The 22,198-nt window shown below is 41.3% G+C and overlaps 1 protein-coding gene across 3 annotated transcripts in view; it reads right to left on the reverse strand.

Annotated features, from left to right (window-relative positions):
• MAP4K5 (mitogen-activated protein kinase kinase kinase kinase 5) overlaps positions 1–22,198 on the reverse strand; it is a 2,873,315-nt gene that overhangs the window by 850,841 nt on the left and 2,000,276 nt on the right. For all 3 annotated transcript variants that reach the window (XM_044074300.1, XM_044074299.1, XM_044074298.1), the window contains 2 exons: positions 7,919–8,003; positions 7,462–7,541 (listed from right to left, as the gene is read on the reverse strand). In XM_044074300.1, coding sequence (XP_043930235.1) covers positions 7,462–7,541; positions 7,919–8,003 — 165 coding nt within the window. The remainder of the gene's footprint in view (positions 1–7,461; positions 7,542–7,918; positions 8,004–22,198) is intronic.

The following is a 22,198-nucleotide window of genomic DNA, read 5'->3' on the forward strand; positions in this document are numbered from 1 at the left end:
GAGGGGACTGATGAGTGGAATAAACCATTTAGGAAATGCATCTGTCCATTACTAGCACAGGAGGAAGTCCCGGAGTAAATTTTCTGTTTTATTGTATATGGACAGGGTTGAACTTTGTTTTATGTGGCTGAAGAGTCTGTTCTATGGCAGCTGTATCCACTGTAAGACATACCTGCCCCTCCAAACTGTTCTGTTGATGTTGTAGAAGAAGTTTAGATCACTAGAATGAGTACTTCTGATACCATTTGGCATGCTGATGTGCAATAAATCCATTAGTAATGGGTCAGAGGATGCCTTATATGCCAAACACAGGTCACCTCTCAACAGTCTGCAGAATAAAGAGCATAGTGACAGGACTTGAAGTCAGTCGATGTAGGACATATAGTTTAGGCCTTGTATCCTTTTAGTAAGATATCACTGTGGGTGTTCCAGTTGTTGCATGTGTCTGTACAGATACATGCCAAAGGGGGCATTATATTCAATGATTGGCCTAATGAGGGTTGAGTAAAGGGCATTCTTAGATCTAGACACAGTCCATTTGTTTATAAGCTGTGCAATACAGAAGGACTTTCATAAGAAAATAGACACATGTTGGTCAAAAGTTAGGTCACTGTCCACATAAGTTCCCAAAGCCTAAACAACTGGGTCAAGTCTTAGAGGTGTATTGTCAATGTGGTAGCTCGAGGAGTAGATGACTTCCCAAAGGATAAAATAATGCATTTATTTAGCATTTAATTTCAGTCCACGATTTTGGTACCAGCTATTTATTTAGGACAAACCTACCTACACAATGGCTAAGTCATTTGGGAATTCAATCACTGCTCCTAGCTTTGAGTCACCTGCAAACTTAGTCAGTCAGAGCCCTTTGGCACTGGCTTTTACTTCATAAAAGTTGATGCCAAACAGTAGAGGTCCCAGCACAAAACCCCTGGGGACTCCACTGGTGACTGGTCTCTTTGTGGAGGTAAATTCCCTATTTTGATTAAAGTTGGCAATCCAGTGGGTAATACAGGAGTTTATTCCAGTTTATTTAGCTTTTCAACTATGCCTGAGAGAGGAACTGTGTCAAAAGCTTTAGCCAGGTCGAGGTATGTGGTGTTAACCATTTTGCCTTCATCCAGCGCTTTGGTAATCATTTCAAAAAAATCCATCAGGTTGAGTAAGCATGACCTGCCCTTGACGAATCCAAACTGGAACAAGGAGGAGTCCTGAGTAATAACCTTTTCTCTTTTCATGAAAGGGTACCTCCTCAATGCAGCCTTGCTGCAGAAGCAGACCTACTTGGAATAGAGCTTCATTTAGCTGATTTGCAGGAATGGAATGAACGCCACCAGGTTTTGGAGGGGAAGCGGAGGACAGTTTTGTAGCCTGACTTGATGATACTGAGCACCCATTTGTCTTGGGTAATTTTTTCCCATTGTTGAAGAAAGAATTAAACCTCTTTCCAGTCTTAGCGGAGAAGAGGAATGAGGGATACAAAAGATTGGGATGGTACTTGAGGGAAAAGGGACAGGGAGGGGACCAACTGAATCACAGTTGCTCCCTGCTGGGCCTCTGGAGTCAGAGTCCACTAGTCCTGGAAGTAGATTTGGGATGCCATCTTTTCTGCTGCCTTGTTGTTCTATTCCTTCAGTCTTCTTCTTTGCCTTTGCTGTGGGGGTGGGGGAAGGGTGGTAGGAGGGGACTCCAGGATTTAACCCAACCAACAAACCTTGTTTTTTTACTTTTATGGACTTAGCAGGGTTAGAAGGCATTTCAGAATCAAAAGAGCACACAACAGCTGTCACCTACACTTTCTCCATCATACAAAGCGATTGCAAAGCTGTCTCCTGTCCTCTGACTATCCCAAGTCTAGGCAGATTGGCTGAAGGGAGACTATGTCGTCTGCCCTCTCATGCTGTTTTGGATGCTTCTCTCTGCATTTTTTAGAGGGACAAAAGATGGACCAGTGGACACCATGCTGCATGAGGATCCCTGATGCCATTTTTTTCTCTAAATACTGGGCAACAGACTCAACCCTACAACAAATCATATTCTTACTAAAATGAACACGATGGCAGACTGTGATTCAGGCCTATGCAAAAAAAAAGGTACAGTGAGTGAAAATCCCAATGTGGAATGTTTTACACAATCAAGACAGATGTTAGTCTTAGTACTCAACTAAGTGCAATCAATCAAGAGAGAGAATAACATTTTTTTCCCCTAATGGGGCACCCAGCTTTGAAGAAGTTGTCTGCTCTTTGGGTCAATGCGCACATTACTATATGGATATATTGGGCTCTATAGGCAAGAAAGAGCTTTAAGACAGTACTGGCTGACAACCCATATTCACAGATGTCCTGACATCAGGTGCACGGCATATGCTAGTTCAGGAGGAGGGAGATGTATCTCTTGTACTTGGGACAGCCAAGGGCTGCCTTGGCAAAGAAAAACTCATTCAGTTATTACTGCAACAGTGAAACATGATGAACATCAGCAGACATCCTGATCACTGTTGCAGTATTACTGACAGAAGGGATATCTTACTTGAAGACAGATGTACGCCCCAGCAAGCATATCAAAGCCTGGATGCCTTTCTTCCACTAAAAGTCTGACATATGACCTAAGCCTAAAGAAGAGAGGTACATAAGGGACATACAAGTGCAAATACCTCAGGACTTGCTTGGCCCAGAGAAATACAGAGGCAGAAGGAGGGACATATATATTCACCCATGTACATGTCCACCAACAAGAAGGAAAAAAAAGTAATCAAAAGGTCTACCTTGGCCAGGAAAGACAGTATAGCCCCATAGGGGGATAGGATGGAGGGATGTAATACTGCAACAATGATCAATAGGACATCTACTGTTATGGTGAGTTGTTACACAACTGTACTATGTCCTGCCAGGACTACTGCTGCAGTATTAATGAAGGACGGGAGAGTAAAAGAGCTAATAAAAAGGAAGGGGGGAGAAAGGAGGAACAGAGCTGTAGTCCAACAAGCCTAGCAAGGTGGACCTTGCAAATCCTGCTTTAACTCTAGAAAACACATCCAACATGGAATGAATCATAAAATTGTGGAGAAAGGACCAACAATAGTGCTAGAATACAAACCCTTGAAAAAGGCTCCACGGGATGCTACTGCCTGGTGGAATGATCCTTAACATAGGTAGGAAACGTTTTTTCATGAAAAAAGTAACAAAAGGAAATGGCTTTGGAAATCTGGAAAGAAATGAAGACTGATGGATTGGTTCAAGGACAACTTATTAGCCACCTTGGGCATGAAAATAGGATAAGTTCCATGAGTAGTCCTATCCTTGCTGGAAAACAAGGAAGAGTGGAACTTTAATTAAAGCTTGCATCTCATATACTCTTAGCTGATGTAATGCCCTCGAACAAAACAGTTTTCCATGTACAAAGTTTTAAGGAAGTAGTAGTAGCTGGCTCAAAAGGTGCCAGGGTCAGTTTTTCCAGATCATAGTTAAGATCCCAAGGAGGAGGGACAGGCTACCTTGGCGGCCTAATGTGAAGGATACCGATCAAGAATTGTTTGACCTCAAAATGTGCAGAAAAAGGTGGATCTATAGGCAGACAAGCAGGCACAGCAGACCAATGAGCTTACGCAAACATAAGAATATGGTAGGCAAGAGTTGAGCCACTCACACAAATAAAAGAACAGTAGTAATTTCCACTTGAAAAGGGACCTGGTTCTTTAGCCACAACTAAGAAAATCAGTTGGTTTTCTAGCCTCCTGTAAAACCTGGAGCATGTCTTCAGAAGAATGATGACCGAATGGAATCAAAACTCTATCACCCAGAGTGTTAAATGCAAAATTTAGAGATGAGAGGGAATGAGACAAAGCTTGTTCTATGTGAACAGATCCATCTTGGGAGTAACTTGTGATGACTGCCTATGGCCAAAAGGAAGAGAAGGGAAGATCAGTGCTGTCTGGGCTAAAAGTGAGTCGCCAATAAGATTTTTGGTTTGTCCTTCATAATTTTGTGGAGGATACTTGGCAACAGAGGTTGGGAAGGGAAAACAAAGAGGACCCCCCCCCCCCAAGAAGAACTCATGGTACAGTCTTCCATGCCTGAGGGCATGGATCTGTGGAATAGAAAAGATTTAGCTGTCTGTAGTGGGTGGAGGCAAAAAAGGTCTATCTGTGGAATACCTTACAGATGGCCAATGCCCAAGAAGACCTCCATCTTAAGCATCCATTTGTGAAAATTTGTCATGGATCTGCTCAGTGTATCTGAAAACTGTGCTCCTTTGTGAGTAAATTTAAACTGCTTGAAGAATAAGGTTATGTTGAACTGCAATCTCCCATGCAATCAAAGCTTTCTGCAGAGACATTATGACATGGTACTCCTTGCTTGTTTATGCACCACATGACTATGGTGCTATTTGTAAATACACTGAGGGGGCCTGAAGTTCAAAGATGACTCAAGGACTGAAGGGCCAAAATCAGAGCCTTAATTCCCTTGATGTTTACATGGTCTTTCCTCTCTGTGGCACATCAAACCCCCCGGACCTTGACATTGTTGGAACAGGAATCCCATGCCATTTCAGAAGAATCCATGTAAAGCCCTGGCAATACAGCAGAACTAGAAAAAGTTCTCCCAGATTGACAGAAATCTGGTTGAGCCACCAAAGTAGCTCCTTCCTGAAGCAGGGCAAGACAGGGATCTGAAAGTCTAACTGGATGCATTGCTGAAGCCAAACTAACAATGACTTTAGATACCAATGTAGATTCCTCATATGGAATCTGGCATAAGGAAGCATGGGAATGGTTGAAGCCATCACCTGCTGGGCTCTCAATAACTCTCTTGTTGAAGTCATCAGCAATAGAAGAAAGTTCTAAAAGAAGTCTTGTCAAAAATAGAGCCTTGTCAGAAGGAAGAAAAGCTGCCACTGTTAGGGTGCTGTTCCTTCACCCTAGGAAGACCAGGTTCTGGGAATGACTCAAAACATTCTTTTTTTTATGTTCAAAGTGAATCCAAGACTGTGAATGTGGTTCATTTTAAAATTGAGATCCTTCACAACAGAGTCTGTAAGGAGCCTGGAGAAGCAGATCAACCAAATAAGGAAATATTTGTATTTACTGAAATCTGCAAAAGGCTGTGACAGGAGCCAGACATTTTGTGACTACCCTCGGCATCACAGAAAGACCAAAGGGTAAAGCAGGAATCTGAAAATGTGATGAAAAAACAAAGACACTTAAGTACTTCCTGTGAAGGTAATCAAATCCAAAGTCACCAAAAGGGCTGAGGAAGGATTACACCAAACAGGAACTGGAGAGAAAGCATTTTGAAACCTGGGATATTCAGAAATGTGTCAAGAAAGAACAGATCCAGAATTGGGGACTAGGAACATCCTAGAGTAAAAACCACTGACAATCTGAGGAGGAAACTAACTGAATAGATCCCTATACTACAAGAGCTGACAAAGACGAAGAAGTAGAGGCAACTGTTTTTGAGGAGGTTGAGAGATTCCAGAGATAGGCGAATGAATCTTCCAAGACATTCTTCATCCCTTTCTTTGACAGAGACAACCATCCTATCTGTAATGACTGGCTTCCAGGTTGGAAGCGATGGTTAGTCTTTAGGACAGGGGAAACTGGTAGAGGAGAAAGGGTGATGAATAAAGAGAGAAAGCCATATGGTTGCTGATTTATCAGGAAAGGAAGACTTAGATCCCTTATTATCCTGTCTTTATCTTGAAATTTCCTTGTTAGTCCTTTTGCCCTTTTGTGATTGCTTTTGGTCTCACCTAACAAAGGAGACCTCTTTTACAGGGTAATTCTTCTGGAACTTGGGCAATGGGGAAAGGGGAAATCTGCTTCAGGTCCTACATAACTTTCTCCTTTTCCTGTAGCATCTTAAAAAGAACCACAGTCACATATTCAAACAGATATTGTTTGTCCAGAGAAGAACTGAAAACTTCGGCCTTAATATTGTCCGGCAAGCATTGTAATCTTAACCAAGAATACCTCAAAATGACACAGCTGCTCCAGGCTGTATTTGATAGACTGCCTGGCCACATGACAGGCAGAATTAAGCAAAAACAGAAGACATTTTACCTCATTCTATCGAAGTACTGACTAGTTCTTTCAGGTTACAGAGGACAGATAAAAGGCACCTTGTCATATAGGTCTGATAGTCATCAACCTTAAAGGCAAAGGTCGGAGCGGTGTAAACCTTTTTACCATACCTATTCATGGTCCTGCCATCCTTATCTGTAAGTAACACATTTGAGGAGGGCAATAGTTTAGCAGTTTTTATTCCACAGAAATGGAAATACAGCAGGATTAGAAAAAAGATTTTTACAAGGAACCTTTGGTCTTGCGTTGTATAACAATGAAGCTCATGACGTCACTTACTAATATGAATAGATTATTCAAAACTGCTCCTTAGAGACACAAACTGTACTGCTAACTAGCTAGTCCACTAGGTACTAGAGAACAGAAGAAAAAGGTGAAACATAAAAGAAAGCCTTCTGCAAAATTCTCAAACTTTCAGATTTCCTGGAAAATGTGGTAATACCCCTGTCGGAGAATTCAACTACTGAAACAACAGGATGCTGATCTGCTTCTCCTGTGAGTAAATCTTTGTGGCAGGGTGTCAGCATGCATGGTTATTATTGAGCTCAGCAGCAGCTATAGCATCCGCCAAGAAGGTCATTACTGGGAGCTTCAGTGGGTCAGCTTTCAGAAGAAACACTTGACAGCTTAACTGTCTAAACAGCTGTGCTGATGAAAAACCATTACAGCGTATTTAAAATAGAACACTGAAGCTTGTCAGACACTGTCAAAGAAAGCTCTGCATGACACATTAAGGCCCCAAAGGTAGACTGCCAGACAGAGACAAGGATGCAACCGGAAACCACAACTAAAGAAAGACAAAGACATTATCCTCAGAGCATAAATAGAGGACAAATGAAGATGATGCCCTCACACATATAGCAAGTGGTAACACTTCACTTAATAATTCATCTAGATTTCTGAGATTCTCTTCCCTAAATGACAGTCTGTGAGGATGCCTATTTTTTGTCACATAAAAAGGTACAGGAGTGATAACTTTATACTGCTTCTCTTTTCACTTGCTGACAGACCTAGTAAGGACTTAATGATTTGGGCCAGAGTTGTTACACTGAAATCAATGCAGCAGATCCATGATTTCCAATAACAATTCTAGCCTAAATACACTAATTTGTCATGGTAATACATTTTCTAGTCATAAGATCAGGAAGTAACTATGAAGAGTCTGCCATTATTTTAATGAAAAGCTGAAAAAAATTCACAATGGCCTTTAAAAAGGGACCATCTTTAAGAATTTAACATAAAATTAAAACATTTAACGTAAAATTAAAATATTTAAGGTGCCTCTTTTGGGCACATGATTATCAGAGTAGCTCCTACCACCAAAGACTCATTAATTATGTGCTTTGTATTTAATTAAACCAGTAATGAAAGTTGTGACTAACCTGTTCCATAGTGGCTTCATGCAGTTCATTCAAATTCAATGTGTAAATTCCATCTTCAGTGCCAAAGATTATATACTGATCTAAAACAATTAAAGGGATCTTCAATATTGAAACCACAGTGCTTCATTATTATAGAAAACCAAACCAATTTTTCAAACATGAGAATAAATTAGTTCAAGGCACTGACTCACTTTATATGACAGCCATACAGTACCATACAAATGTGAAGATACATTTAGTCAAAACACTTTAGTCATACCCAGACAAATTAAAAGGTTTCTGACAAACCGATTTTACCACGGATAATGAAACCCCCCACATGTAAGAGGATGTCGCTCCTGCAACCCCCAAACCACCAAGGTCATCAAACCTCAGGGACAAGTTAAAATATCTTATACCAGGAAATCCAGATGAAAGTCTTCAACTATGCTGTCCCAAAGAAAGAACAAACAATTACCTTTCGTTTCAGGATGTATCCAAGACGTTGCACAGTTTATCTTCAGGGGACAGCCATCAAATACCTTTGAAAAGCAGGCTCCCATCTACAATAAATGTACATAAAAATGGTGTTATACACACAAAATTAAATGATGAGCTGAGACTGCATCAGTACGTTCATTTATGTTTCTTTATACAAGGTTTATCATATCTATATGCATGGATTATTAATACTTCAGTTTAAAAAAACTGCTAAGGAACTTAAGTTTCAATCATCCATTAAGTTGTTCTTAAATATAATAGTAATCTTCAGGTCTGAACCACGCAGATTTAAAGTTAATTCACAGCTACTGACTTCATTTATTAATAAACTAAAAATTAAAAACACTAAAATAATGTTACACTCACAGAATTAAGGCCCACTAGGAGCACTTTACTCAGGAAGCACAGTGGAGTATACATAACAGCAGACAATCTGCTAACTGCTTATTATGTATATCAGAAGTAGCTGATAAAGTTGTGGAGAAAGTATCAGTCACTGACTACTAGTGCACATTGACTGGTATCATATTTTCAAGAAACAGACCTTGCATCACAAAAGTACAGGTGTGTACACTTACCAGAAATGTAAATGTTCGAGTGTATTTCACTGTTGCAGTCATCACATTTGGGTTATCCCTGACAGGGTAGCCCTCGGCCAGCGTGAATACCAGAGACTTAGTATTTCTGCATCGGTTGCTGTCGCTTCAGGACTGATGTAAGGTCGTCAGTAGTATAAAGTAAGGCAGCCGATGTCATTACATCAGTTTTTCTTGCCCTGACCTGTCAGGAGCCCCCAAGTGGGAGCAAGGTTCTGGTGGAAGAACCCCACCAGTAGAAAGTAAATACCAATATGTCCCTTGTAAGGAAAGAGAAGAAAGAAGAAGTAGGGAAACCAGGACTGCAACAGTGAATACACTAGAACATCTACATTTATGGTAAGTGTACACAACTGTATTATGTTCTTTGTGTTTCACTGCTGAAGTCATCACATTTGGGTTGATTCCCAAAGCTGAGGAAAAGGGTGGAGGCAGTCAAGGAAACTAGGGGCTGGCTAGGATGCCATGCAAGACTGCAGAGGCAAACCCTGCCCCGGATTTGGAGAAGATAGGCAGATGGTAATGTTTCGTGAAGGTGTGAACAGATGGCCAGGTGGCAGCCTCCAGGATGTCCCTGGTGGGGACTCCTCTGAAGAAAGCTGCAGAGGTAGAAGCTGCTCTGGTGGAGTGAGTCCTGACCTCCTTGGGGGGAGGCTTTCTGTGTTGTTTGTAGCAGAAATGGATGCAGTGTGCTATCCATTTGGAGATGGTTTGTTTGGAGATGGCTTTGCCCTCTGCCCCTACAGCAAAGCTAACCAGCAATTGATCAGACTTTCTGAAGGATTTAGTCCTGTCTAGATAGAATCTGAGCTGTCTGTGCACATCTAGAGAGTGCAGTATCCTTCCCCCCCCTTGTTCTGTGGGTTACAGAAAAAGGTGGGCAAATGAATGGATTGCTTCAGAGCCACACTGGACACCACCTTGGGCATGAAGGATGGGTTAGTCCTGATGGATACCCTGTCAGCATGGAAGATGATGAAGGGTTCCACAGCCATGAGTGCTTGCAGCTCGGAGACCCTTCTGGCTGAAGTGATGGCCAGAAGGAAAGCTGTCTTCCAGGAGATAAATGTTAGCTGTGCTGAAAAGACGGGTTCGAAGGGGGGACTGAGCTTTTTCCAACACACAGTAAAGGTCCCAAGCTGGGGCTGGTGTTCTTCTGGTTGGCCTCAAGTTGCTAGCCCCTCTTAGAACTCTTTGATCAGAGGGTGTGAGAAAAGGGGCTGCTCAGTGGGAAAATGAGCAGAGATAGCAGAGGCATGAATTTTAATAGAAGAAAAGGAGAGTCCACTGTGTAGCAGGTCAGCTAAATAACCCAGGATGAGAGGGAGGGAGGGCTGTGCCATATTGGCTCCCTCAGCCTGAATCCAGGTGCAGAACCTTTTCCATTTGTCAGCATAAGACTTCCTAGTGCTAGGGCATCTGGCCTCATGTATAACATCTAGAGCCTGTTTGTTGAGGTTGGGAGATTGATGGGGGGTTAGGGAATACGCCAAGCTGCCAAATTGAGTGTCTGCAATTGGGGATGCATGAATTTTTCTTCCCTCTGGGTCAGGAGGTTTGGAATCTGAGGGAGATGCCAAGGTGGCAGAGGGGATAGGCTGCACAGCAAGGGACACCAGTGCTGGCGTTGGCCAGTCTGGAGCTATAACAATTGTCCTTGGTTTTTCCTCCTTTATTTTGAGCAGTACCCTGGGGATGAGAGGTAATGAAGGGAAAGGCATAGACTGACAGATTGACCCAGAGGAAGGACAGGGCATTCACTTTCCAAGCCATGTAGTGATGCTCCCTGGTGCTGAACTTGCTGAGTTGATGGTTGGTTTGGGAGGCAAAGAGGTTGGCCTTCAGGATGCCCCATTTCTGAGTTATTAGGGCGAAGGTTCTTCTGTTGAGCTGCCACTCGTGCGTGTCCAGAAGATTTCTGCTTAAGTGGTCCGCCAGAGAGTTGAGAGAACCCTGTAGGAATTGTACTAACAGGTGGAGTTGCATGGCAGAGGCTGTGTGCCAAAGGGTCATGGCCAGCCTGCATAGAGGGTAGGATTGAGTCCCTCCCTGCTTGTTGATATACCACATCACAGTTGTGTTGTCTGCTTTGATCAGGAGAGCCTCTGGGGAGAGAAGGGGCTTGAAAGCTATCAAGGCATGCTGGATAGCTATCATCTTTTTTTGGTTGATGTGCAAATGGATTTGCTGTGGGTTCCATTGGCCCTGTATGTGCCTGCCATCCAGGTGTGCACCCCAGGAATAATCTGATGCATCTGTGGTGAGGGTCTGGGTGGCGTGGGGTGGTGAGAAAGGTAGCACTTTGTTGAGGGAGCATGCTGCTGCTGCCCACCAAAGAAAATCTTTTCTGAGGCAAGGTATTATAGGTATAAGAGTCTCCAGGTATTGAAAGTGTTGACACCAAAGGCTTTTAGGTACCATTGAAGTTTCCTCATATGCAGTCTGGCATATGGAATGAGTAGAATGCAAGATGCCATGAACCCCAGAGCTTGCAGGATTTTCCTTGCAGATAGTTGGGGTTTGGTGGCTAGTTGAGAGAAATAGGCTGTCAGGAAGGCTTGCTTTTCTGGTGTAAGGAATGTCATCTGGGATGCTGTGTCCAAGCTTACTCCCAGGAATATAATCCTTTGGGTGGGTACCTGTTTGGATTTCTTTTCATTGATTGTGTACCCTAGGGAGGTTAGTAGGAACTTTACAAAGGCCAGGCGCCTGAATTAGGCAGTTGTCTAAGCATGGGTAAACCTGGATATTCCTTTTTCTGCAAAAGGCAATGGTCGGAGCCAGACATTTTGTGAAAACTCTGGAAGCAGTAAATAAGCCAAAGGGAAGTGCAGAGAACTGAAAGTGCTGAGATCTTGCCCTGAAACAGAGATATTTCCTAAATTATTTCCCGATAGGAATGTGGAGGTAGGCCTCCTTTAGGTCTAGGGTGGCTAGGCAAACATCCTTGGAGAGTATGGGCAGCAGCTGCTGGAGGGTGAGCATTTTGAACTTTGGGATCACCAAGAAGGTGTTTAGAATGGACAGATCGAGGATGGGGCACCAGGTGCCCTCTTTCCTGGGTACCAGAAAAAGTCTGGAGTAGAAACCTTGGCCTTTCTGTTCTGCAGGAACGTGCTCTACTGCCCTCATGGAGAGCAGGGAAAGGACTTGCTTTTGCGCCTCTGCCTACTGGTTTTGAGGTAGATCTGGGAACTCTTTTGGGGTTGGAAGGGTGTGGAAAGAAAATCTGTATCCCTGGGACACTAATTGAGAACCCAGTAGTCGTTGGTAATGGTGGCCCAAGTGTTTGCATGAAAAGAGAGTTTTCCTCTTAGGGGTAAAGTGGAGGTGGGCAGATGGAGGGGGTGAGGGAGCAGAGTCCTTGCAAGTTCTTACCATAAGAGGGTGGCTTAGAACTCCCTGGTTTTGAAGTGGAGGTAGTCCACTTAGATCTCTGCATTCCCTGTGGCTGCTGTCTGTGGGGTCTGGGCTGAAATGACCTGGTGGGAGCAGGAAAGGACCAGTGCTTGGAGGGACAATGCCTGCTGAACCTGGGTGGCTGGACCTGTAAGAAATCCTTAACTGTCTGCATAGATTTTGCTTTTTCTTCCATCCTTTTTAAGACCTCTTCTGCCTTAGTGCCAAATAAGTTGTCTTTGTGCAAGGGGGCATCCAACAATTTAGATTTATCATGGTCTGGCAAGGTCTGTTCCTCAAGTCATGCATGCCTTCTAAGGACAGAACCGGTGACTGCTGCCCTGCAAGAAGCTTCTAGGGCGTCAAAACCACAGTGCAAGGTGTGTTTAGTTACTTCACTTGCAGAATGCATTAACTCTTGTAACTCTTTAGATTCTGCACAAGCAGGAAAGGAAGACATTTTTTCTTTGAGGAGTTCCAGGGTATGCTGCTGAAATTTTAGCACATGGAACTGACAATTTAGTGCTCTGATAGCAAGAGTAGCTGAGGTGTATATATTTTTAACCCATCTGTCTAGTGCTCGGGAATCCCTGTCTGAGGGGGTGGGATTCTTAGCAGAGGTTACTTTAATTTCTTTAGGCCCTTGAGAAATTACCTCAGGGTCAGCAGTAGGATTTTTAAAAAGAAATTTGTGTGAGTCAGGGACTCTGTAATACCTATCTGGTTCCCTGGGTGCAGGAGGGAGGGTGTCAGGAGTCAAACTGCATTCCAGGAAAACATACTCCACAACCTCCAGGACTGGGGGGATGGCCAGGGGTCTGTGCTGTGGAAGATCTAAGAATTCCCTGAGTCTCTTTTTAGACTGAGGGTAGTCCTGACTTGCCCATTGGAAATGCTCCCTTAAAGTGTGAAGAGTTTCCCCAAAAAAAAATTCCTCTGGGGGAGAGGCTGTAGGAATGGAATCCTCTGCATCAGAATCCTCATAGGCAGAGAGGGGTTGCATGTCTTCATACTCAGATGCATCAGAGTCATCGGACTCTTGTTCAGACAAAACTACAGGGGACATATCTCTTTTTCTTTTGGAAGGGGTAGCTTGGCTTGCCCTGATCAGCATGATAAGGTCTTCCATCATTTTAAGCATTTGAGACTGATGCAAGGAAGCAGGTGACTGAGATTGGGTCATCAGTTTCTTGGGTGTGGTTCATAATCTGGGCCTAAGAAACTCGGTAGTTTTTGCAAGAACGGTAGTTGCAAAAGTAGTCGGTTTGTGTCGAGAATCGGTAGTGTGAAGGACATGCTAGGAAGCCGGTGCCTGCTCAGAGACTGTGGACCCATCCAAGACGAGTGCAGGATCCGTATTCGAAGAAGAGTAGGGTCTCAGTAGCGGCCTGCAAATCCACAGAAGCGGGCATCAGGGGCTGCGAAAGCGCCTCACTGAGGACCGGAGAACTGACGACTAGCTTAACAGGAGTGTCATTGGTAGGTTTAGACCTATGCAATCTGTCTCTGTCTTTATCTTTACGTTTTTTCAGAAGATCTGCTGCCGGATGGCTTACCGAAGCCATAATGGAATTCGAAGACTGTAGGGGAAAATATCTAGGTACAATAAGGGCCCGACGATGTATAGTTCTGGCGTTGAAGAAAGCACAGAAGCGACAGCGGGGTAAGTCATGGTCTGGGCCTAAGCAAGTGACGCAGTAAGAATGAAACGTCTCGGTGTAGTATTTGCTTTGCACAGGCAAGACAATTGTTAACTTTTTCTGACATCGGTTAGTGCAAGAAAAAAGGATCCCCAATGGGGTACTTAGCTTTAGAAGACTTCAGCTTCAATTCGGAAGACGAAACTCGGGTAGTGGCTGACTGGCACCAGTGCGAACTGCTTCTGCTTCAGGCTCCATGGCAAGAAAGACTGATGTAATAGTGTCAGCTGCCTTACTTTATACTACTGATGACCTGACGTCAGTCCCAAAGCGACAGCAACCAACGCAGAAATACTAAGCCTCTGGTATTTGGGCCAGCCAAGGGTTACCCTGGAAGGGATAACCCAAATGTGATGACTGCAATAGTGAAACATGAAGAACATCGTAGCTGCCACCTTAAGAAAGTATACAAAGACTTAAGTTAGGCTTGATTCCCTGAACAATGTATTATTTTCTTCAGCCTGCTAAGTCTGTTACACAACTAAGCATCAGTAACAGAAATGTCTATTTTCAAAAAAAGTGCCTTCTACAACTTGAGCTGAGTAGAGGATGAACATAAAAACCCTATGCCCACCGCTGTGGCATACAGCGATGAGAGTCCTGACTACAGTCCAGCCAATCCAAGTTCAATTAGTGGCTCAGATGCTTGATGGTGCAGACAGGGAGGACAAGAATGCCCATCCTGGGGAAAGAAAGAATCATATACACACTGGTCGGATTTCCCTGGGGACCACAGAAATCACAACATGGTGACTGTTATGGGAATGTGGGGTATCCTGCTGATGTAAACCTTCTCAAAGATGTCAGGTCCAGTGCAGCACCTTATGCCCACTGCATGTTCCACCCACATGTTGCTGCCTGATGAACATAGGGGATACTTCTTAAAAGGACAAATCCTGAACCACACCTAATGCCTGTTTTAGTGATGACCCTTATCAGCTGACCCTTGCCCTGGTGATGGGGAACAACTGGGTCGATTGGTCAGGAAGGACTGTTGACTAGAAGGCAGAGGGGGTAAAATGTCCAAAACAAAAAAAATATAAATAAATTCAGTGGCCAATGTTAAATAGCAATATTCTACAACCCTTATTCTATTGTGAGTCTAATCTTTCAAATAACACGTCACAGATTTATAAGTTTATTGACTTTCTGTGCAGTAACTACACTACAATTATTAAATAAATTAAATAACTTAAGAACTATACATATCCAAGCAGTACGGATGCACACTGGTTGAGGCTACTGACTTACGGCTGAACTCCAGGTTTCAGTTATGACCCACGGTCACTGCGTGTATGGAGCTTCCATGCTCACTCTGCTTTTGTCCAGGACTTCCCTGCATACTTCAGATAATTCCTACTTCCTTGAAACAGACAGGATGACTTGCAACTCTAAAATGTTTAACCCTTGCTTCTGTTGCCCAAGCCATGGCCCAGTTAATAAATAAAATGTCTTCCCTATGAATGAATAGATCAGTGTATCAAGCCCATAAGGATCAAATAAACAGTTAAGATAAATATTAATACATAAACTGCTCTGAAATTGTATTAAATAAACTAACTACTACTAAATATCTACCTGGAAATAAAAATTATTTCTATCTGGAAACAAAAATATATATAAAAAGAAAACATTTTATTCTATAACTGATAATAGTGAAGCCTGGTTCTCTGTCAAAAGACAGAAATAAAACCCTGAATATGACCCAGATGACCACAGTTTAAACAGTGGCTCAGCAAGGGAAAGTGGAAGTGAGTGGCTTACACCAGTAAGGCCATCCTTGGGGGAGAGGTCTGGTGCTATTGGTCAGCTGACTTTCTTTTATTCAAGTGCAGTCCTGCATGCAACCAATAGCCTTTAGATTGAGGGATGTGGATGTAGTGATCCAAAGGTGTTGATGGTACCTCTCACTGGACATGTGTGTGGGGTCGAGGCAGGATGAATCAGGCTTGTGCAGTGACATGGGTGTCCACTTCGTTCACCAGAGTAGAGGTTGGGCTAAACAGAAACACTCTTCATGGCTGCCTGTATGACTGTCAAACTGCTCTTACCACCGTAATGGGAAACAAATGGGCTGCTTGAGGCAGTCTGATGGTTGGGAAGCAAAGGGTCCAAGTAAAACTCTACAGAAAAAATGCTAATAGTGAAAGGAATTTTATTTTTTGCTAAGAGGACTGTAATCTTACATGTGCTCAAATGCAGCAGTACGCAATTTTTCTACCATCTATACACGTTATAACTTTAAAAAGCTTTCATTTTTTTCTCTGTAGGAAGGTCTGCACTTCTTTTACTCAGCCTTTATTTTATCAGAAAAAAACTGCTATGTACTATGGTAATGTCCAGTCTTCACTAACAGCTTCCAAAAGAGGGGAACATTTTTCTACACCTGCAAAACCATTACTATAATCAGCTAGAATAAACACTGTTAGGAAAGTAATCTAAATCTTAAGATGAATCAGTTTTAGATTTGACTTCATCCCATAAAGTAGAGGCGTATTCCCTATACAACATAAACTAACTTAGCATTTTCTTTTGATATCTCAGTCACTGCTAAAATTCTTAGCAGTTATAAATTCTTTAGTCTTAATACTGTGCTTTTAATTAACTTCGACTTATGAAAAATTTCACTTAAAGCAACAAGAAAAATACACACTAACAGTTATTCAACTTAATGAACCTTACAGAACAAACATTTGTACTCTGAAATGAGATTTTACAGCAGAAAATATAAGATTCACATGTGCACACACAAAAATAAAAAAGACAAACTCGCTAATCATTTCAATCTAGCATTAACCATAAAAAAAGCACAATTACTGAAAGCAAATGCAAAATAAATATGAAGATATTTTAAGCATGAAAACTGTTACTAATTATCTTTCTTAATTTAGTCAAGAAAATATTTTTTCTTCCTAATTTAGAAATTTTCATTATGCTTTTAACACAGCATTAATATTACTACACCCACCAGTGAGACAGCAGCACTAAACACAAGGAATCCTTATGCTTTCTAGCCAGCCTGCTTTTACTTTGCCTCAAGCTTTAATAGTGGCATTATTACAAACAGGATGTATCGCCAATCTCTTGCTGAAAGGAGTCATAAATCTCTTACTTCATTTGCAAAAGTAACTCTCCTTGACATAAGGAGAACTATGATGGCAGACGGTTCAAAGAACAGGGAATATCAGAGAAAGGCAGCACTGTATTTGCCTCTCTCCAGCCACTAATGTTGCTGTATTTATGAGTAAATGAAGTGTGCAAGCAATCCTTCTATCGAAGCAAATAAGCACTGCAACTGTCATTTTCAACCACAGTTTAATTATACACTTCAAACTAATATGTTTGTGTGTGTTTTGTGCTGACCGAAAATCTGAGGCTGTATATGTATGGTATACAGCAACAGTTACATAGAATGCATGCCTTCTGCAGACCTTACACATGCTAATTAATTACAAAGGCAGCCGATTCTCTGAAAAGCTCATGTAAGCGCTACACAGAGTGGACAGGTCCAGTGAAACCTGTGCTGACCACAATGTATTTGTTAACATATGTATGTCCTACCATGTGAAATAACTAATGACAGTTTGAGTCTATGTGGCAGAGGTGTGTGCTATTCAAAGATGATGACTTTTGGAATTCTATCTTCAGGTCCTCATTCTGCACCACTTTAAATGGCTAATTTCTACTAGAAACATTAGCAAAACATTATCATTCTTCTGGACAAGTCAGACTTAGCAATATGCCATATTCTCATATGACAACATTTTTTTTAAATTAAGTTTATATTGAAGTTCATTTTGGGACTCATCCTCCATCAGCTGACCGCCAAAACTCTGCCCATTCCTTCCTTAACTGTATGAAAGCCAGTGGCAGTGCAGCTGTCATGCAAGCAGGGTTTTCTGGTATGCGTTCCCAGCCATGCCTCCTGCATGATGTGTAACTGTTTCATGGGTGAACATGCAATGGGTACAAGGTGGGGGTGCCAACTACTTCTACGAGAGAGAGCAGCCCCACAAGTAAACCCACTCAACTACATGACCAGACAGACCTTTTATACTTCCTTCACCATGGTAAGGTCATCAGGCTTTGCCTCTTCATTCCTCACACTGCTTGGATGTCTCTCCAACAACTGGGCTGTTAAACTCATGGTCCGTATGAACACTTACTTACACATTTCTTCAAAATGTTTACTTCTCAGATATCCACAATAATTTCTTCTAGTCACCAAATGCATAAAGCTAAGCAGTTTATTTGAACTGCCTTAAAATAATTGTCTGACCTTCCACTGTAAAGCCTTATTACCTAATAGTAGTACTTTACTATAAGCTCACCTTGCTAACATATGTTGAATAGACTAAACTTTTAAACCAGTTAACAGGAACATTGCAGTACATTTTGTGGGATGGATAATTAGTTGCAGGCATCTCAAACTTACAGCTTTCAGGTCTCAAGCAGCAATCAAGCAGACATAATTTTGGGTGAGGAAAGGTACCACACTACGTTCATACCTGCACTCACTACCCTTAGAGACTGCAGTCATTGCTGAGTGCAACGGTCCTCATACAACCATCATGGTAATTTGAGTTACAGACCCCTCATTTAAAAGATATCTTTATTTTTCCATGTAAAAATGATGCTAATATTTTTTCCAAGTTAAACATTAAAAATCACTCCTAATATTGGTGTCTGTTTCACTATATCAAATATATTTTGAATTTAATTAGAATCACTCACTTCTAAGAAACTACTTAACTACATAGTGAATAGGGTTGCCACCACACCTCCCAACTGTATTGAATTACTCAGTTTTTACCAAGTTTTGGGGTCCAAATAATGGGGTGCCATGATTCCCGAGTGGCACCCCTTCATTTCTGATTTTTTCTTTGTTTTTTATCTTTCACGTTTTGTGAGATGACGTCATCGTGTGTGCGATGACGTCAGCTCCATCAGGGCTACCAGCCTGCCGGAACTGAGCTTGTGCACATATTTCCGGCTCTGGTTCAAATGCTTTGCGAGCGGGAATGGCACTCGGAGAGAATGGAAAGGATTTATTTAGAAGGCTTTGCGAGCAGGAACGGCACTCTGGGAGAATGGAATGGATTTATTCAGAAGGCTCGCCTGGCTGTTCAAATGCTTTGTTTGCATCGCGCTTGTATTCAGAAAGGATTATTTTATAAATTTAACATCATACATTTGCTGACTTTACTGAAGAGGTGCAATACATTTGGATCATTATACAATGACAAACGCACCAGCATGTTATTAAACGTTATGAACATATACTCCTAAGACAAAATTTTAACAGCTGTGGAGGGAAGGCAAACATGTGACAACATTAACAGAACACTGATGATCCAGGGGGGAAGCAGAATGTCAGAAAATACCACTGTTGTTGGTGGGTCTTGATGCAGAGAAAGCATTTCACAGAGTAAGTTAGAACTTTATGAGCAGGGCAATGGAAGCATCTGCATTTCCTGAAAAAATTATAAGGTTAATTAGAAGAATATATGAGGGATCGGAGGCAAAAATTCAAGTGGGTGGAGTCCTCTGATAATTTCTGCTTGAGCAGAGGAACCAGGCAGGGGTGTCCGCTTTCTCCTTTATTATTTGCATTACATTTAGAACCATTAGCAAAGAAAATAAGGGACTCAGAAATTCAAGGATATAATTGGTTTGGTCAAGAAAAGCTGGCTTTATTTGCAGATGATGATATATTATTTTGCACCTGACAAAACCAGAAAAAGACATTACAGTGCTGTGCAACACTTTGAGACAGTTTCATATCTTTTCTGGACACAAAATTAATGAAGCTAAAACAAAGGCAATTGTGGTAAATTATGTACCCACACATGAACTGGTGCAGGAATACCTATATTTATAGGGACATGATAAAATGAAATACTTAGGAGTATGGATTAAAACTGATTCTAGTGTGGCAGCTAAGGATATGTGGGAAGAGACTACACAAACGATGATAAAACTAATAAAGTGGAAGCTTTGTTATATGGATATGGATAGTAAGACACAAGCAGTTAAAATGTTTTTAGTCCCTTTAGTCTTATACACAGGTTAGGCATATTTTTATCAACCAGAGGAGAAGATGTGGGTAGTGATTAATAAAGAGCTGAAGAACTTTATCTGGGAGGGGAAGATGGACAGAGTCAAGTGAGATAAATTGATTCTTCCAGTAGAACAGGGCAGATTGAGATTATCCAATTTGAAGGGGTATTTCAGAGCTACACAGTTAAGACACCTATACATACCACAAGCAGAAAACTATAATTCAAAGTGGAAAGGGATGACGATAAAACATGGGGAAAGCTCAAGAAACAAGGAGAGACTGGAATTTTAGATGCAGGCCTTTAAGGAGAATAACAATAATCATGCAGAATATTATACACATAAAGTAGCAGAAAGTACTCGAAGAACTAAACCAACACAGGAATTGAGAAAGGATATTTGGCTGATAGGGATGACTGCAATTAGGGAAACAGACAGTAAGCAAGAGGGGGCCAGAATGTATTGGAGAAAACTGACAAAGGAATCAAGAAGGTATTGAGAACAAATGACTATAGAGAGGGAAAGATGATAGAATGGGAAGACGCCAATAATTTATTTGGACTGCAGGTTAGAGACCACCTTCCCTATCAATGATTGATAGAGTACAGGCAAAGAGAACGAAATAGGGGGTTCTAAATGAAAAAAAAAACAGCACTGGTAGAGTTTTTAACAGAATTTAGAACAGACATTGCAATTAAAGAAGGAATATTTAGTACAGCATATAAAATATTGCAAGATAACTATAAGCATCAATCAGAGGAGGTTAGAAAGGGTCAGGAAGAGAGACTGGATAAGCAATTCATGAAGAAACAATGGGAGGATATATGTATGTCTCCCAGATATGTAACAAAATCCAGAAAATTTAGGATTTTTGCCTGGAAATATTTACATAGACAATTTTATACCACAAGTAAACTCCAGAGTATTTTTCCTCAGGCAGAGAGTAAATGTTGGAGGTGTGAAGGGGAAGAAAGAGGAAATGGAATATATTTTCTGGAAGTGTGGTGAGTTGGTGGACTTTAAGGATTCCCTGCGGGATGCACTGTCAGAGATGCTGGGTGAGCAGATTGGTCTGACGAGGAAGATGATTCTTCTGAGCTATGATACAAAATCGGAACTGCCTAGACATGCTAAGGCCTTGCTGTGTCTAATAATGATGGCTGACAAAAAAGCAATTACTAGAAAATGGAAATCAAAATAAACCAACTATGCTGGAAGTACTGAATATAGTAATAGTGATAAAACAACTAGAAATGTGATCTTTAGAAAAGGGTAGGAGCAAATTACATAGGAAAAAAATGGTAATTGTGGGAACAATACATACAAGGGAGGAATGAGGTATAAATGGCAGCATTACTTAAATGAGCTATGTAATGTTTGAGTGAGAAAGATTGGGTAGATTATAAGTGATGTATAATGCTTGCAACTGGGAGTGTGTCAGTATGGTTTGTCATGTAAAATGTTTGCGACTAGGATTGTGTCGGTGTAGTTTGTTTTCATTTATATAAATGTACAACTGCCTGTGTTGTAAGTGATGGTTTAACAAAGATGTTTCTTGTTTAAAAAAGGTAGTAATTGAATAATTGATGTAATATTGCTTAGATTCAATGATATACAGCAATATATGTGAAGTATAATGTTTATGTTAATATAATTTGATTACTTTTATATGAATGCAAATTTGCCTATGTCAGAAGTGATAATTCAATAAAGGTGTTTGAAAAAAATAACTGTACTCAACATCAAAGGACTGTGTTCTACAAAGGTGTCATACAGACATTTGATTAGTGGGAAAGTCTGACTGGATAGGAACCTATTTTTCAGTGGAGGCCTGGAAAAAAACCTCCAGCATTACAAAACGTTTTAAGAAAAATAATTTTACAATATTCAGAAATAATACAAAACATCTACAGTTTAAAAATTATAGCAAATTATACATAACATGAAAATAATGGTTAAGAATAGATACAAGTTATAAGACAATTTAATATTTAGAGAAATTGTACCCAGTTTATTGCCAAATTAAAGGTAGGTTAGTATAACATGAACAGGAAATGCAATATGAAGTGAGAGGATAAGCAGACTAATGGTGTACTTGGAGAAAAACAAGAACGTGAGTGAAGAAAGAAGAGAAAGGAGGTGTGAAGTATGAACAGGCAGTTGTTCACATTTAACAATATAGTTTATCCTGCTGTTGAGCAAGAACAGACCAGATTTTGTCTAGGAACTTTTTCAGAATGTTTCTGAGAGGGGAGGGTACTGACCTGATGGATACAGGTAAGGAGTTCCAGGACTTATCAACATGATACGAGTACAGACAATGCCCAGCAGATTCAATAGGTTTGTGGGCAGACAGGAGTTTTTGGTCACCTGCATTATAATGACTGACTGGGAACATAGTCGTGTAGAATGGTATTTAGGGCTGGACAAGTAGATGGACGTTGGAAAATTTTACAGGTGGTAAGAAGCCGTACATATGTTAGTCAATAGGGGTAGTTTTAA

This window comes from Protopterus annectens, chromosome 6.part0, assembly GCF_019279795.1.
Source record: "Protopterus annectens isolate FY-2018-M chromosome 6.part0, PAN1.0, whole genome shotgun sequence".
Classification (NCBI taxonomy): Eukaryota; Metazoa; Chordata; order Ceratodontiformes; family Protopteridae; genus Protopterus; species Protopterus annectens.